The 18494-nt window shown below is 42.6% G+C and overlaps 2 protein-coding genes across 2 annotated transcripts; one reads left to right on the top strand and one right to left on the bottom strand.

Annotated features, from left to right (window-relative positions):
- The first annotated feature begins 141 nt into the window (after window positions 1–141).
- Window positions 142–5907, top strand: gpr137 (G protein-coupled receptor 137). Its single transcript, XM_085788499.1, has 8 exons — window positions 142–200; window positions 1526–1991; window positions 2258–2307; window positions 2995–3232; window positions 3590–3739; window positions 3896–4021; window positions 4121–4239; window positions 4806–5907. The coding sequence occupies exons 2-8, from the start codon at window positions 1611–1613 to the stop codon at window positions 4900–4902; spliced, it is 1161 nt and encodes a 386-aa protein (XP_085644625.1). The 5' UTR covers window positions 142–200; window positions 1526–1610; the 3' UTR covers window positions 4903–5907.
- Window positions 5908–8455: 2548 nt separating this feature from the next.
- Window positions 8456–18084, bottom strand: syvn1 (synovial apoptosis inhibitor 1, synoviolin). The gene is made up of 16 exons (XM_085788498.1): window positions 17911–18084; window positions 15888–16039; window positions 15679–15771; window positions 15377–15529; window positions 14931–14979; window positions 14580–14683; window positions 14341–14467; window positions 14155–14254; window positions 13872–13937; window positions 13085–13201; window positions 12691–12848; window positions 11364–11513; window positions 10916–11062; window positions 10305–10488; window positions 9476–9591; window positions 8456–9377 (listed from the first exon to the last, which is right to left on the bottom strand). The coding sequence occupies exons 2-16, from the start codon at window positions 16017–16019 to the stop codon at window positions 9169–9171; spliced, it is 1905 nt and encodes a 634-aa protein (XP_085644624.1). The 5' UTR covers window positions 16020–16039; window positions 17911–18084; the 3' UTR covers window positions 8456–9168.
- Between the last annotated feature and the right edge of the window lie 410 nt (window positions 18085–18494).

The following is an 18494-nucleotide window of genomic DNA, read 5'->3' as shown; positions in this document are numbered from 1 at the left end:
GATTAATACACTGCGGTCTCAAGACAAGTAAACAGCAACTTGAAGATACCGCGATTTCCTGTCCACGCTGATTGGCGGTTAGAATCAAATGTTTGGCCCCGCCCCCCAGACGTTGACTCGCGTCCCTGCGTCACACCCGGAAGAGAAGGGATTACCGTCGTCTGCTGCTGCGTATCGGACCTTTATCCACCTAAAACAAGGTCTGTTGTTGTTCTTAAAATGAGTACTGACAGCTTAATCGTTGTATTGTTTATTTGAGCGGATAAAGCGTAACATTGCGACGGCTCAAAATATCCTAAGACACGAGTTTGAGTTTGCCCAGTTAGTGTCCGCCCGGAGCACGACCGGTTGTTTATGTCCAGAGACCGAAGTAAAGACAGTGAGCACGGCTGACCTGCTGAGTTTCAGAGGTCACTGGGAAACACGAACAACTGCACGATGTGATGATTTACAGCTAATCTATAAAATACGATTTTAACTGATGTTTGAAGGGATTGGTTTTTGTCGAAAACGACAGAGAGCCTGTGCCCCCACAGTGAGACAGTTCCTTTGTAGTAACGGCACAGTTAAGTCCATGTTGACGTACAGCTGGTTAATGTTTGAGCCCTCTGACAGTGAGTTAGGATGTGAAATTGTAGTTACAGTGTCAGTAATTTTATTATTTTATTATTTTTTTCAATGTGTGTGTGTGTGTGTGTGTGTGTGTGTGTGTGTGTGTGTGTGTGTGTGTGTGTGTGTGTGTGTGTGTGACCTGAAATACCCCAGAATCAAATATGTAAATGTCAGTTTCGGTTTAACTTCCCTTTATAGTCCAGTCTTGACAAACACTAACAGGAAATTCACAAGACTGAGATGCTGGTGGAAACAGTGATTTGCTTTATTGCCTGAAACAATGATTAGAACTGAAAAAATATTGATTTATTTTGTGTGTATTGACTCCTGTCCGAGGAGCTCAATTTCAAAGTCTGATTTCTTATAAATGTTTGTTTGTTCGTTTATTTAATCAGGAGGTCTCTTGAGATGTATTATCTCTTTTAGTAGAGAGATGTGGTCAAACTTAAGAACACATATGATTCATTCACATTCACATATTGCACAGCCAAACAGGGCTTGAGACACGAGTGAGACACAACCAATATGATGTTGAGCCCAGGATGGAGAGCACACAGAAGCAGTTTATGAAATCCTGAACAGACTCTGAGGCACTGAAGATTATCTATCTAGATTATTTGGTCCGACGTGTGTTACAAAAGCATTTTACAAAAGAAATAGGAACTTTTACCCTGAGTACATCTTAAAGATTAAATGATAATATGAAACTTTCTCTGTAATTTCAAAATAAAACACCAGGTTGAATAATAGACAGAGTGGAGCCCATGATGCTCTGAGTCTGACACCATATATGGGGTGTCACCATAATGCAAGCAAGATTATTTGTTGCAGAGGGAAAACACAGAATTAATGCGTCAGAAAAGTTTCACCCCTGACACCTGCTGACCTGTTGTGGATTTGTCTGTGCCCTCAGGTCTCCCATGTCAACCAGTCGGGCTGAGAGAGAAGGTCAGGCAGTGTTTCTGTGATGATGGACTGTTAGCTCTGACGCTGCCCTGATGGAAGCCCCAGTCACAGCCGCCCCTCCTCCCAACTCCTCCACTCTGCCTCCCCCCGTTCCCCTGCGTCCGGCCGTCGCCCCCTCGGTCCAGCTTGGCTTCACCATCCTCTACACCGCTCTGTACGCTGCCCTCTTCCTGGTGGTCTACATCCAGCTCTGGCTCCTCTACCTCTACAGACACAAACGATGGAGCTACCAGAGCGTGTTTCTGTTCCTCTGCCTGCTCTGGGCTGCCCTCCGCACCACCCTCTTCTCCTTTTACTTCTGTAACGCTCTGGAGGCCAACCACCTACCTGTCGCAGTCTACTGGCTGCTCTACTGCCTCCCTGTCTGTCTGCAGTTCTTCACGTTCAGCCTCATTAACCTGTATTTTACTCAGGTAAGGCTGGAGCGCAGATTATCCTCTTGGATCTACTGATGGAAATCAAATGATTGTAATAAGAACTGATAAAAAAGTCTTCATGACGTTCTTACATTCTTTATTTATTAAACAACTACAACCTTTGGCACTATAAACCTAATCAGTTAGTAATTACTTCAGAGAGACTTAATGCAAAATGATAGTATTTCTTTTACTTTTACTTTCATTTTGAATATCCTGTTTTTGTTTACTATGTTGTTGTGTAATTCTCTCCTGTACAACAGGTGTTGCTCAAAGTGCGAGAGGGTTACAGCTTGGAAGGAAGCAGGAAATTGTAAGTAACACACCGCTGTAAAAATCAAGCTAACCCTTTAATTAACAGGCCGTTAATTACATGATAATGTCAAGAAATAACAATTAATTGCGTGATAATGTCAAGAAATCATCTAGAAATAACGGTCAATTTCGTAGTAATGTCATGTTTTTCATAAAGGCAAAAGATTACACATGCTTTGAATTTTTTGGGAAAGGCCAGAATTTTTCTCCACCAGTCCTTACAATTGACCGTTATTTCTTGACTATATTTCTCGACATTACCATGAAATTACTGTTATTTCTAGGCTATTTCTAGACATTATGACACAATGAATTGCTATTTCTTGACATTATCACGTAATTTTTATTTTTTATTTAGTAGTTTATTTGAAAAGGGACCGTGTACATTAATAAAACATTGTAAAAAGCAAATGTAAATGTACCCGAGTTAGCTAAAAGGCTCATTTTCATCAGTAGTCCCTGTGGCTGATGTTAAAGGGCATCCTATACAAAAGACAGCAACAATAAAATACCATAAAAAAGGTAACACATTCTATACACATTATTATATACACAATTGGAAGACAATTACACACATCCACGATTGCATCATGCTGTTATATACTCTAAGAAAAATCTGTATCCAGATTGTGTTACCTGAGTCTTTGAAACAAAGTGTGACTCTTTGCTTCCATGTCTTCTTCAGGTGGCTGGCACGGGGCACCTACGCCGCCCTCAGCGCGGTCTTCCTCGGCGCCAACGCTGTGTGTGCGGCTCTCGGGGACCGAGGCCGCGGCGGGTCCGGGGAGCGGACCTGGAACCTGGTCCTGGTTCGAGTCATTGTCAACGACTCACTCTTCATCCTGGATGCAGTGTTACTGGCTGCTCTGCTGATGCTCCTGACCAGGCATTCGCACTCCACCAGCCCCTACCTGGTCAGCAAGGTGCGCTGAGCTTTGGTCCCCAGAGCCACAAAATATGAAAAGGAAGCAGTAAACTATTTTTTCACAAATCAAGATTACTTTACTGTCCATGAGTAATCATCATGTGAAGATAGTTACATTATGTCTTTATGGCACTGGCTGTTTATCCAGAAGTTTGGACATGAGTCCTCAGCAGGGAGTGACGACCTAAAGAAAAACACTTAATGAGTTGCATTATGGGAATTCTAGGATCCAGCATTTTTTTAAACCTATACAGGAGAGTATGATGTTCTGGCATCTGCTGTGTCTGTTTTGACATCTCACCCTCTGTGACCCTGATGGAGCTCCAGTCTAACCGTGTCTGTTCTCCCTGACCAGGGGACCACCGTGTGCCGCACGGCAGCTCTGGGAGGGGCAGTGATCTTCTTGTTCACCAGTCGGGCCTGCTACAACCTGACGGTCCTCTTTCTGTCCCAGGACCACCAAGTGGAATCGTTTAACTTTGACTGGTACAACGTCTCTGACCAGGTAATGCTCTGACCTTTGAGTCCAGCCTGAGCCACGCTGGCTCCACCGCTGAACATGGTTGCACATTCTGATGGTTATCTGCGGTGTTAATAGACATGGCTCGTAAAAAATACAGCACCAGACACCACCACACAGTCTGTCTTTGTGTCTTTGCAGGCTGATCTGCGTTATCAACTGGGCGACAGCGGCTATCTGGTCTTTGGTGCTATCCTCTTCATATGGGAGCTGCTCCCAACCAGTCTGCTCATCCTCATCTTCAGGGTCCGTCAGCCGACTCAGGAGGTAGGTAGTACATCTGACCGGCTCTGGGAGAAGTAGGCTATCTACTTAGATTTTTTTTTTTTAAGGAATTTGAAAATGAAGTTTTTGTGCTCCTCACAGAGCAGCAGCATGGCCATTAACAACAGGGTCCTACCTCGTCCATATTTCTTTGACGACCCTCAAGGCAGCGATGAGGACCTGCCTGTTCCATGGGCGCGTGGTTCACATCCACAATCAAGGTACGTTCATTAAAACCATATCAGACAAATTCATTAATCAGTGGACAGAGCTGTAAAATATGAGGCGCATGGATAAGGTCATAAGGTCATAAACTCTGGATTCCCTGTGATAGAACTCACAACTATTTTCCTTGTTGATTAATCTGCAGGTTGTTTTTTAGGGTTTTCATCTCTAAAAACCAACAAGCTGAGAAATTTGATTAAGGAATTTGTTTTGTCAATTTTCCGCTAAAGATAAAAAAAAAGAAAGAAAATTAAAAAGAGCATCAGAGCTGTTGCAGATGATTCTGTCAGTCGAACTGATTAATTGTTTCATCAATAATTGTAGATGTTTGTTTGATCAAAATCTCGAGTTTTGCTTTGGTTTTGTTGGTTGAACAAAACTAAATGTTTGAAGGTATTGCTCTTTCAGACCAAATAAGTAATCAATTTATCAACTAATAAACACCAGTTACTTAGCATTTTAATTGACAGTGAACATGAAATTTTACTGTGATGCTGTGAGATGAAAATAACCGACTGAAGTCCAGTATGTGCAGCTGTTCTGACCTGCTGCTCTGTTTCAGCTGGTACGGGGCAGAGACGGCTCCTCTCCTGTTCGCCACCAACCCTCCGGACCAGAACCATCAGCACCACTCGTTCTACTCCACCCCCCAGAACTGACCCCCCCAAACCACCCTGACCACAATCTGGGCTGTGCTGCTCATGTCTAATGATGATGCCATGCACACACAGCTCCCAGTCAGTAGTACCTCCCCCTGTGAGCAGTTTTTGCACTGAAAACCTCAGGAAATCATCACCAAACAGTGAAAATGCACCTTGTAGTTTTTGAAGAGAGAGTACATTTTAAAAAATCTTTCTCACCCAAAAGGGAAACACAGCAGGAAAATCCCTGCCAGATGTAAATGGCCAAATATTGTGCTCAGTAAGTTCTGTGTAAAGGTTAAACTGAGGTTTAGCCACAAGTTGTTTGCTCATTTTATATAAGTCATTGTCCCACTGTTGGTATAACAAAGTGAACTAGCTCTTACGATTCCTAAAACGGCACATTTAACTTCATCAGCATTCCTTAACAAGTTCATACAGGTGGTAACCACTGGCAACAGGCGAGGATGATACTGTTTTACAGTTATGTACAGTTTAAACAAAGCTAACCTCTCTTACACTGTTTCAAGTGTATCAGAAACAGACTAACATACAAATGATCAACCATCTCTTTTCGTCTTTACAGCTGTTATACCTTTTGTAACATTTAGCACATAATTCAGCATAAGCTCAGCAAGATCTCTTTTCTGACCTCAGACCTATGCAAACATAATTATTATAATAACTATGATTGTAATTAGTTTCCTTGTTTACTTTTGTGTTCTCCTTACGGCCAGTGTCTGCTTTTCCTTCAGTTTGTTTGTCACATTTGTAAAGAGAGTACTTATTTTAAATTTTAATTTAGATTTATAGATATTTCCTGTATAATTATATTTTGTTATGCGAATTGTTTTTATAACTTTAGTTCTTCCTTTTAATTGTGGCTGATAATAAAATTTAAGTTTCCTCTTTATTAGAAGAAGGCTTCCTCATAGCGAGTCACTCACCGGTGGCTTCACCTCTGCACAACTGACTATGACTGACTATGTACACAGCAAAGCAATAAAATAAACATAAAACAAACCTGTCCAGCCTGTTTCTAAGCAGTGAATGTATACAGGGAAATTTCTGAGTTTTTATTTTTTACATGTAGCCCCTTGTGCGGTCTTAACTTCCTGCACACACTGGTGGTCTTACGGGTCAAAAATGACCCGCCTCCACTTAAGCTCTAAAATAAAGAAGCTTAATTGTATTTTAAACCCAAAATCTATTTTGCATGAAGAGACAACTTGTCACTCATCACAAACTTTAGGAATATCTGAGTCTTTCCTCTTTACAGTGCAGAAAGACTGTTTTTAATCAGAAGACACCATTCGTTTTTATTACAATCAACCTGTTAGAATTGTCTTCTTTTTTCTTTTCTTTTTTTTTTTTACCAAAATAGAGTTCATTATTATTATTATAAAATTACAAAGTCTCAAGGAGGTTCTGGGTTTGATTCCCAGGTCTGGGGCCTTTCTAGGTGGAGTTTTTATGTTCTCCTGGTGCCTGCGTGGGTTATCTGTCGGTACTTCAGCCTATTCCCTGAGTGTGTGTGTGTGTGTGTGTGTGTGTATTGTTAATCTCTGTGTGTTGACCTTGTGATAGTCTGGTGACCTGTCCAGGGTGTACCTGGCCTGCACACCGAAGTGTCTCATTCATCCTTTTCCAGTTGTCTCTATATACTGTAGAAACCCTACAGATTTGTCATCTCTGGGATGTTTTCTATCCCCGATGTGGAGAACATCTGGATTGTTGAGATATCCTGCAACCTGGGTCCTTATCATACATTGTGCTGTAATTCTGCCCTGATTGTCGAATGGTGAGGAGGAAAATTATATTTTGCTGCTTTCTGACAAAAACTTCAGCTCTGGGAATTTCTTCTTCATCTGAATATGATAGGCTACATCATACTCTGGACTTTATAGTCTATGAATATTCTCATTCATCCAGGTCATTGCTCTCTCTCTCTCTCAAATTGAATCATAGGCAACTGGACTTGTATTTGTCTAGAAAGACGTTTCGCCTCTTATCCAACCAGCTTCATCAGTTCGTACGCATCGGTCTCACTAGTCCACACTAGTCTGACCAAGACAGTGGAGTAAGACCCAGGTATTTAACCTCTGTGGGTGTGTTCACCAAAGTACCTGTGAAAGTACTGGTTCCACTTGACCATTGTTGGTATCTCATGTGAAGGACAGTCGTTAGGGTCTATTGACCCCAGGAGAACAACCTTTTACTCCTCTTTCGAACCATCTGTTCTTTCTGTCCAGAATCTTGACATTGCTGTCTTCTGGACTTTATTCTTTATTCTGAGGTTTTTTATCTGTGAACAAGTCAAGTGTGGGGTCGTGGATAGGTGACCTAACACCTGCACCTGAGATCAAACAGTAGCACACAATCTCAATGTCTGTATGTATGTGTGTGTGTGTGTGGTGTGTCGTCCTTGTGTGAGTCTGTGTGATCTTATGTGGTGTGCAGTTTACTTTGAAGGTGATTTTAACTGGCGGGTCACAACTGACCCTAAGACGACCAATGTACTCTGTTGGTGTACAGCTTTAGTGTTAATTATACAGACAGATGGACACATGTCAGCTGAACATACACTACACCACAGGTAATGTCATGTGGCCAGTTTTCTATCTGAGATTGATTTTTAAAATGCTACCTCAGTGAAAACTAGAGGCTACATCTAAAAAAGTTTGCACCAGCTTCACAAAACAACTCAACTCTGAGACTGACCCATTTTAAAAGGTTAGGATTAATAGAAATATAGTAAAATAGAATTCAGATTTGTTCTCTGCAATAATTTCAAACCCCAACCACATGAGTTTAGTAGTTGCTCTTGAGCTTTTTTCATTTTCCATGATCCTCCTAAGCAGATGATGTTTTCCTGTTGTCATGGGAATGTAGAAATCTCTATTCTCAAATGTTTTCTGGACTTCATGCAGATTAGCGACAATATTGTGATTGAACACCATGTCAACTGAACTGAGGAAGAACATGCAATATGCCCCAAAACAGCACAACAGCTGCTAAATGGAGCTTGTGGTTTCCAACGTCAAGAATGAACTTTGAGTATCAGAAAAACACAGGGTTTATCCAGGGTCAGCCAGACGTTTGCATTCCACTGTACGTTACACAATTTGGTTATTTTGACTTGCTGACACTTGACAGAAGGTCTACACACCATATTTTGGTTTTTCAGCTCCCTCATACGAAACAGGTCGCTCACACAATGAAGACAAGATACAGTGTTCAGTTTTTACAAATTAACTCCAAATTAACTTGAATTCAAAAGGTGGTATCAAGAGAAACGTTCCTGTCTTGTTTTGAATCTGCAACAAAAGAACAACTAAAACCTATAAAGTAAGAAAATGAACAGACCTAATAGTGGATTTATATGCAGTGAGTGATGTGAGTGTGAAATCAACAGGCTGATCTTTAATTCAATGGCAACATTAAAGCACTGCAACAGAGAGTCTGCAGGAAAAGAGCTCACAGTGAATGAGCTTCACTTCAACACATTCTACCTCATTGGTATCGGGTTGTGAACAGACAAGAACTAACGTGTGTGCTGTGCCACCGCCACTTCAGTCAAACAGTTTATTCTGCATTATGTACAGATCATCCTATTAAAACTCTATACAGTATGTACACATTCAAATAAATCAGTATGTTACAGTGACTGCAGTGGCGATGTGGAGAAACCAGGAGACAGAAGAACAGATGTGTGTTAAAGGAGGAGAAAAAAAAAAAGAAAGCAAAAAAGCAAATGATTAGATTCCCTTGATTTGAATTCACTGGATCCGACTCCAGGTTCTGTGTAACATGTTGATGTGGTGAGCGGGGCCACGTTTATACTGAAGACGGCTGAATTAAACAGAAATCAAAAGTGCAGGCAAAGATGTCACTGACAGTAAAACTAGCACACAAAAAAAAAAAATCCAAATCCCATCTCTCTCACATCGACCGAACGTTTGGGTGTGACCGGAGAAATCCTCCTCCACCTCTTTAAACTGAGAACGCCTGCTGTACTCTTATTGCGGTGGTCACTCTGAGCAGGAGAACGGTGATGGAAGGGGGAAGAACAAAAAAAAAAGTTGCGCTATTGCTGACAGAAACAGTCCAGATAAGCGCTAAAGATCGCTGCGTCTCCCAGCGGCCTGAGTCCGACTTGACACAGTTAGAAACCTGAGCCTGTGGAAGGCGAGAGCCACGAAGAAGAGAGAGGCGATGAAGATCGATCAGCTCAGAGTTCCTATTGGTCCGAGAGCGATATGTCCCGAGCGTGGAGCGCGTGGATCAGTTGTCCGGAGGGGGTGACGGCGACGACGACGATGCCGATTCCAGCTTGCGAAGGCGACGGCGCCTCAGCTCCGCCGCGTTGGGTTCTCCGTCCTCGTCGTACCCGGCCCCGTCGTCTCCTCCGTCTTCTTTTCCTTCCGTGTCCGAGGCGGCGGAGGTGGAGTCGGCGGGCTGGGAGGACACCGTCGCGCCGTTCACTTGATCGACTGCAGAAGTGGAATAAATATCAAATGAGGATTAAAAGGAGAAAAAAAAGTATTTGTTTTGTTTGTGTGTGATTGATGGGAACCGTCAGTTGACTTACAGCCGGCCGAGTCCTTCTCCTGGTCGGTCGGCTCCGAGCTGCCGCCGGCCGCAGACGATGCAGCAGTGTGGTTCGTCCCACTGGCTTCTCCTGTGCTGCCCTCAGCACGAGGAGGACTGTGGAAGAGACAGCAGCAAAAGGACAATGAAGCATTCAGCTGAAAACTTTCTCTCCACACGTGACCACTTATTTGTACTTTTCACCTTTAAAGGGATAGTTCAACATTTTGGCAAATTGGCCCATTGCCATAATCCCTATAGTCATAGCAGTAGGTTTGTTACCTTTCACCTATTTTCTACATTATTGATTTCAAGCGCATTTGGAACATGTCAGTGCTTTTTGCTTTTTTTTTTCCTGTAAAGATTTAAAGGGATAGTTGGACATTTTGGCAAATTGGCCTATTGCCATAATCCCCATAGTTTTAAGAGTAGGTTCATTACCTTTAATTGTCGGTGAAAGCTATTTTTAGAACGGCGGACAGAGCTGCGAGCTGCTCAGAGCTACGCTACGAAGATTGTGTATTTGATGAGTTTGATGAGGGAAACCAAGAAATCCCATTAGCCTCCGTAGCATAGCTCTGAGCAACTCACGGCTCTGCTCCGCCATTCTAAAAATAGCTTGCACCGACAATTAAAGGTACTACCTACTCTTAAAACTATGGGGATTATGGCAATAGGCCAATTTGCCAAAATGTCCAACTATCCCTTTAAATCTTTATAGGAAAAAAAAAAGCAAAAAGCACTGACATGTTCCAAATGCGCTTGAAATCAATAATGTAGAAAATACGAGTCTAATGATTTTAATTCAACTTGGCAAGAGGATGGCTTACGTGAGTGTGGCGACGGTGCTGAGGTAGTGGTGGATGTTGAGCATGGCGGCGTCCAACAGGGTGTGGATGTTCTGGAGACACTGTAGCCGAGCCTCGAGGCCCCGCCGGCCCTCCGCCTCCAGCTCCCTCAGCTCCTCCTCAGACATCCGCGAGAGAGACGGAGGAGGTGGAGGCATGGACGACACTGGAGGACAGAGGAGGAGGAGAAGGTAAACTGGACTGCAGACGGGAGGAGAGCTGCATAGAGGGTGTTCACTTCTGATACAAAACATATGGGGTCTCTGCTCTCACTCTACAGGATAACAACAAGTTAGCATCTATTCACAGCTGAGAAAAAACCCCCAGACTGGACAAAGTGTCATACATATACACTTTGAAAAAGGATAGTGCGTTGCTATGACACTGCTCTTCACTTCCCTAAAAAAGGCTGATTGGAGAAGTAAGAAAATATGATGATTACTCATCCACATAGGGCTAAAAGTGCACATTTTTCATTATTTAGTTTGACATGACGACAGGCTCACTGGGACCAACAGGGTGGAAGAAGTTAACTATGTCATCAGTTTGCAGGGCAGCAGTGAGTGTGAGTGTGTGTGTGTGTGTGTTCTTACCAAAAGGAGGAGGTGGCGGCATGGGCAGCCATGGTGCAGTGGGGAAGGGAGGAGGAGGGAAGGAGAAAGGGAAGCCTGGGATTGCTGATCCTGGAGCAGCTGCTGCTGTAGCAGCGTCTGCAGTGGACGACGTGGGCTGGCTGGTGCCTGGCGGAAACATAAAAGACTCTGATGAGCTGTGTAGATGCAAAGACCATGTAGACAATTATAGTAATCAGTAATTATTTCCTAATGAGACAATGGCCCCATTAGGCTGCTACAATGTTGTGTCAATTAACCACCTACTAATACAAGTATCTGGGTCACACAGTGATGAGTTATGTTTCATGTCATAATACTCAGATGAAACACGACGAGCTGCTGATGCCGTCACATTAGGAACAGCGTGATCATCTCAGGACATCCTCTATTTTACATCCATGGACCGACCAGTACGATGCGTCCTCACCTGCTGCCTGCGTGGCCTCTGTGCTGCTCTGTGGAGCGTTATCGGCTCCGGGAGCTGGAGCTGCTGCTGCAGCCGGAGGAGGCACCGCAGGGAAGGGACCCCAGAAGGGGAAGATGCCAGGAGGAAAGCCTGGTAACATCCCTGGAGCCACTGGGGAGGAAACGCAACACAAGAGATTCTCAGAAAGGGTGCAAATGTTCAGGCAAATATTTAGTTTTCTATTCATTTATTCATTCATTTATTTATTTTTATTTTCTTCTCTCAAATACTTCACTGTGCCTTTAATATAGAATCTGAAGCACTTAAAACCTGTTTAGGTGTTGTACCTTTATTTATTGAAAAAAGAAAGAAAAAGAGGAACGCCGGCCGCACACTCAGCTCCAGTTGCAGAGAGTTTTATTAGAATATGTTTCGGCCCGTTCGGCCTTTGTCAAGTCTTGACAAAGGCGTTGCTCTTTTTCATTCTTCAATTTTATCCATCGCCAGCACCTCTACAACCTACAGTGTACGTTGTTTCTCATCTGTACCTTTATTTATTAACATACAGACATGGAAGTAGTTATATTTAGGTGTTGATTTATTTGCTCTATTATTGTTAACAATATCTCTATCAGTAATTCAATAATTGATGTCATCTTCTTTTCTTTTTGCTTTTCGATTCATCTATGTTTTTCATTTTCTTTTTGTTGTTGTGTTTGCTTTTTTCTGACATTTATTGCCTGCATCTCAGTTTTATTTAACAAAAAATTGAAAAAAATCCAATAAAAAATTGATCACAAAAAAAGAAAGGTTGCAAATGTGTGTTTACCGGTGTGAGTTTCACGACATACTGTAATTAACACTCTGCATAGAGGTGAACTTCACCTGGAGACTGCTCACTAACTGAGCCAGGAACAAATGGAGAACAGAGTACTTTCTATTAAATGTAGTGATGAGCTAGAGCCAAGAATCTACAGATGAACGAGTGTGGAGGCTCAGAGTGCTATCGTTTAAAAGAGCCAAACATAAACTTGGGACATCTCGATCTGCCCATGAATAGAGATGTTTTTCCGAGTTCAACGGTCCTGAGAGGAGTGGGTGTGAAGCTACGTTATGTCTGCAATAGAGCTAAACGTACCCAGGTGAAATATTCCTCTCAGGTATGGGAATGTGCAGCATTGCATAAGTAGTTTCAAAAGAATGTTTCTGCTCTTGCCGAGCTGGTGTTTTACAGCCGCATGACAGACGCACTGCGCTGCCAGCAGCGTGGGCGGACGTTTGGTTTCGCTACGCCGATAGCGGCGGGAACACAGAGGCTGCGTTCATGCAAACCAGTTTTCATCCTCACCGTTAGGAGGCGGGGCTGCGGGGGCGTTGGCGGGGGCGGCCGGGGCGGGGGGCGGAGCCTGTGCCGGGGCAGGAGTCTGATTGTTGTTAGAAGCTCGGAGGACGTCCATGCGACAAGTGGGACAGGTCTGCTGCCTCTGGAACCAGGAGCGCAGGCAGCTGTGGAGGAACGGGTGGGAACAGGGAAATTATAGGAAAGGCTAGAAGCACCGAGAGCAAACATCAACATGATGTCACAGCACCAAAAGGCTCTGGTTGTAAGTCAAGTTGAATTTGCCACAATGGCTTGTTCTGTTCTGAATAGTTTAGATAGTAAGATGCTGACTGACATCTTTTTGTTTGTTTATAGTCTAGAGTCGGTCCTGCTGAGTCAGGCTGTTTACCACAGGACTTACCTTGAGTGGAAAATGTGATTACAAGGTAGCTTCTTGGCTCCGGTAACCATTTCCTCTCGACAGATGATACAGACGTTGTCAGAAGCCTGCAGGTCCTCAGGAGTAGCATCAGGGTATCTGAACAACAAGACAAAACACTGAGTCATTATCAAACTTTAAGATAAGAAAGATAAACCAAACTAAATCTGTGCACCTTAAAGGGACAACGAGGAGTTTGTATTTGGTTATAAAAAAGTCTCATATTAACATGGATTAATCTACATTACCCACACTTCTTAATGGGTCCATTTTCGATAAATATATCGCTTTGTCTTTATCGTTATTTTGTTATTATTTAGTGGGTGGCTTTCGGTTTCGCGGACGCTGCCCAGTGGGTCATGGGAATAACACAGCCGAATTGCCATTTATGGTCGGAACTACGACGGTATGTGATCGTCTTCGAAGCTCCGACTTTCATTCTTGATCAATGAAAACATTCTTGGCAAATGTTTTCGCTTTCGTCCATCTTGCGCCGGTCCAAGAATTTCACCGTGCGCGCAGAGGCTCATGGGAAATGTAGTGTGAAAACACTTTGCTTTCCAAAACTCTTCGTTGTCCCTTTAAATATACTGAATAAGGCAACGGCAGTGAGTATTTACACAAAGCAGAGAAATCATTAATTTGCACACAGTCCCTGTCATTCAATGAAAATTAAAATCCCACTTTTGTGTGACTGAATGGTGTAAATAAATAATATTCTACTTTTTTCTTTTTACAAATACAATGCAAACAGAAAATCATCACTCACAGTGTGTTCATGTTACGGATGGCTCTCCGTGACATTATAGCGTCCGTTACTGCTTTCTTGAATTGTCTGATGGAGAATCAAAACAACACAATTTAAAACATGCCTTCATTATTTAATGTTAGATTAAATACTCAAAAAAGGGTGAATATGGCTATAAATATGAAACAGTATCATTAAGACTTAGAAGTGACCAATCAGACATTTACTAGCAAAAACTACAGTGGTGGAAGAAACAACATAATGAATCTTCTGACACAAACACAAACGCGATAAAGCTGCTCACCTCATGGCCAGATACATGGGGCGAATGGCGAACAGGGGGAAGGTGTGGACCTTTATCATGATGGTCATGAAGGCGATGTACAGGAGCACTTTGATGAAACCTGAAGGAGGGAAATATGTCTGACATTATAGCATCTCTGACTTTACATACAGGGAAGTAAAACAGCATCACAGTTTGAAGTTGTACCTGTGAAGAGCTCAGTGTAGAGCATGTAGACGGCCTTGTTGTCCCAGGGGTTCTCACTCTGCAGGTCAACTGTGTGCAGCACGTACTTGATGAAGGTCGTCAGCACCATGGTGAGCAGGATGGCATACTGACAGAGGAGGGAAGAGACCTTATCTTAAAAAGAGGGTCTTACAACACAGGCTTATAAAATAACTGTTTAAAAACAGAGCTTAATTCAACTCCAGTCAAGAATGACAAACCTCAAATCCAAAAACAAGCTGGACCGACGCTCCTCTGGTAATGATGCTGTGACAGGCATGGTTGACAAACAGGAAGTCTAGGACACCCAGTAGTCCCATGAGAGCTGCAGGGAATACACAGCAACATTTGTGTGAGGGGATGTGCCAGTCCAAGTCAATCAGATGTTGGTATCACTTATCAATGTTAGTGTGGAGCACCTGGCTGCTTTACATACAGTTTCATTTAGCAAAAAAACTTGTTTCAAAAGCAGAATCAATGGAAATGAGATACAGACAGGGAAGTGAAAGAGTAAGAGTAACAAAGACAGTTGGACAGAATGATACTGAATGTAGTGGATAACATGTACTTACATAATACTCTCATGTGAAAAACCCAGGAGATGTTAGGACTCCGCTCCATCTGTTGGAATATCATGGAAATAAACATTATTTAAATGTTACTTTAAGTCACACATGTCTATTCAATAACTGAATGATCGTATGTCAATATTTGACTAAGGACTGAAAAACAAGTGAAAGTAATTTCCTAAAGCCTTCTCGCTTTACTTTTCACTTTATTTTGCTCAACTCCAATATAAGCACAGTAAGGGCACTTTGACACTCAATGTGTAACTGAATTATCAGCTGCAAAGTGTCACGTAACATTGTTTGTTCAAACTCTGGCACGCCGCCTCTCCACACACCACACATCTGCTCCATCCTGTGTCCCGCGTTTCCTTTCTACCTTTTTACGTGGCGGTGTACTGCAGGAAGTATACTGTGTAAGATGAGGAAGTTGTGTCTCTATCATCACTCACAAAGTCCACCCGGTCCTCGGCCAGCCAGTGGAAGCACTTAAGGAAGAGCAGGAGTGTGAAGAGGGCGACGAAGCGAGGGGAGAAGTCATCCCTGAACACAGTGAACGCCAGGCACGTCTCAGTCACCGCATACCAAGAGCGCTCGATGAGGTGCTGGTGGGAGATGTGGATAATGAAGCGCAGAAAATAGAGTTGGATTAGATTCATTTGTTCAATTTACAATCACACATCATGCATTCAATTCAAAAGCTGAGTGTATATCATTGCAATGAATCAATCAATGAATATAAAAAGTACCCTACCTCCATTTCTGCAGCCCTTAGCTGTCCAAAAAAGACCTTCCTCATGAACTTTCCCAGCAGAAACACCAGCACAAAGGCCTGAATGTACAACACCTGATACCAGAAACAAACAGAAGACATGTGGGACAATGTTGTCAACTTTAAAAAGATAATAACATGGGTAATCTATTCAAATACTCAAGATTAGACACTGCTGGCATCGCTCTTACCGCCATGCTGGGGCTGCTCTTGGTGAGGTAGACCACAGTGGGGTAGAACTGGTGTTTGAGAAGGTAAGCATGTGCCACCACAGCCCCAGTCAGGGCCAGACTGGTGGCAGTCACCAAGGCCGCTCGCACCATTTTGGACTCAGCTACAGAAACTGTGGAGGGGAAGACGAGGAGAAGGAGAAAGACGCTGCATGTGAGAGCTGACTGCTGTAGCGGAACAACATGCAAATAACAAGTGGAGCTTCGCTGGAAGGAAATATTTCTAATTTTTCTCGTGAAAATATTATATGAAATGCAATGTCAAAAACAAAAACATTTACAATTCAGATACAATTTCTAAAATAAAAAAAAAGCACCAGTTAAAATTTTTAAGGCAATCACATTGACCAAGGGAGGTCTTTTCTCAAGCCTTTAAAATCAACTTGAAATCCCCCATAGGGATCAGTTGTGACAAGTTATTCTAGTCCATTCGAAGGGGGGCAGCATATTTAAATGCATTTTTGCCCAGTTCTGTTCTTTGTTGCACAATCAGAGTTTCTTATTAATAGACACAAAGAAATTTAAAAAAAAAGAAAAGGATATTTGAAGTCATTTCATTTTCCTTTTCATTAAATACCACATAAACCTCACCAACAGCCAGAACCCAGTACGTTCTTTTTCTGGAGGCCTCCCAGTCCATGACAAACTATTCATCCCTATAAACTTACATATAATAAAATCACCAACATGGTGTAATTTGAAATATAATTACCACAATGATCCTTTGTGTCTGCCCTGCCATATTTGTAATTGCTCGTTAAAGAGCAGTGCCTGTTTGCTCTATGGGAGTGGAAGACTTGAAGAAAGGCAACAAGTGACGGAAGTAAAATGAGTGCAAGCTGCTTGTTGTCACTATTCAAGTTGCTGCTTTGCTTTCTGAAGAGCTTGTTATGTATTATCTGCCTAAAGGGATTCAAACAGCAGAACAGGCCAAACAACAATCTGTAATCACCAAGGTAATTACTGCACCAATAACAGGTGATTTTGTTGTGTAAATAAATGGCTCAATCATCTGACAACAACATCTACACACAAATTACACTACAGCCTATGACCAGGCTAGCTGTATGCTGCTTAACCAATGCCAAAAAAAAACACACCTTTTGACACTGATGTAAACTGGACTGAGTCTGTGGAAACCAGGTGGAAACTTCAATAATGCAAAGAGATTGACTGCAAACACTATGCAGTTCAAAGACAGTGATGTATTTGAAACAACACAAGATAAAAGTTGACCCCTGCAAATGAAGCCATGTCACTCAGTACCAAACACATTAGTGTAAGAGTTTCTTCATCCAGGGGTTTACATTAACCACATTTGTTTGGAAGTGTTAACTTATGCATGGTGAACAAACAGAGATACATTCAGGCTCTTGGAGTAACATCTGGTGCAAAAAACAGGGTTACATGTTAACTAACTAGTGAGTTTACCACTTGATCCAATAACCTAATACAGACTGGTACATTTCAGTGGTCAAATTCACAATGGTTTTATTAGATTTAATGGGTAAAACATAACTTAGAGCAATGCTCTGTTAATAGTTTACACTGTGTGCACTCCCACTGCAGCAGCTGCTCCATCACTGCCTCATGTTAGTAGTCTCATGTCTGTCTCATACTCAACCAACGCGTTAAACTGGTCAATCTCTAATTTCCACGCAATTACCCACTAACATTTACCTTCCTGTGCCGGTGGGGGGTGGAGGGTGGGCAGCTAACTGAGCTAATGCTTGCTAATATTCAAGCTAATGTGTCAAAATGAAGTCTCATACATTCAACAAGCTTTCTGGCAGCTTTCAAAGAGAGATACACTTGTTCACCCCATATATCTCTGGTAAAGCTGCAGGTTGGTGTTAGTAACGCCGTGTTGCAGCAGAGCCCACCTCCCTGCCACAGACAGGTAATGGGGTTAACGTTAGTTAGCCGTTGTTAGCTAACCGTAGCTAGCTGGTAACGTCAGAGCTCCACGACTGTCGGGACTCACCGACTCGATGTCTCCTTGGTTAATCCGTCAGACGTCTCCTTGCCCGCTACGACCTGTATGTTATCGCCAGCTACTCCATTTCGATAGTTTCACAGCAGCCTCTCAGTTATATTTATTATCCTCGCCCCGGTTCGTCTGGCTACGTGTTTATCTTTGGCTTGCTCCTCGGCAGCCACCTCACATCCGGCTGGTACGGTAAAATGACGCAACAGCAATTTCACACATTACCGACATGTTGTCTGTTTTTTAGTCTTTTAGTCGGAGCGGGAATAGTTAGAAAGATACATTAGCGAAAACTTGACATTTCCGTTTGATTGCTAATGTTTGGGTAGTGTCTGTACATGTAACTTTGCGTACTGTCTTAGTAAATGTTGTAAAAGATGGCCCACGTTTTAGGAGAGTTACGGTAAAGACCAACGTGGACCAATAGGAAGTTGTCAGGATCTAATACTGCGTTTATTAGCCTGAGCCCTGTGTTACCACCACACAAACAAAATAATGTGCATTTGGCATACATGAAAACAATCATGCACAAACATTTTTTAAAAAGGAGTATTAAGATATATCCAAAATTATTCTGAATA

The sequence above is a fragment of the Trachurus japonicus genome, chromosome 10, assembly GCF_045865225.1.
Source record: "Trachurus japonicus isolate A0001 chromosome 10, Traja_1.0".
Lineage (NCBI taxonomy): Eukaryota > Metazoa > Chordata > Actinopteri > Carangiformes > Carangidae > Trachurus > Trachurus japonicus.
This window is presented reverse-complemented; position numbering and strand designations above follow the sequence as displayed.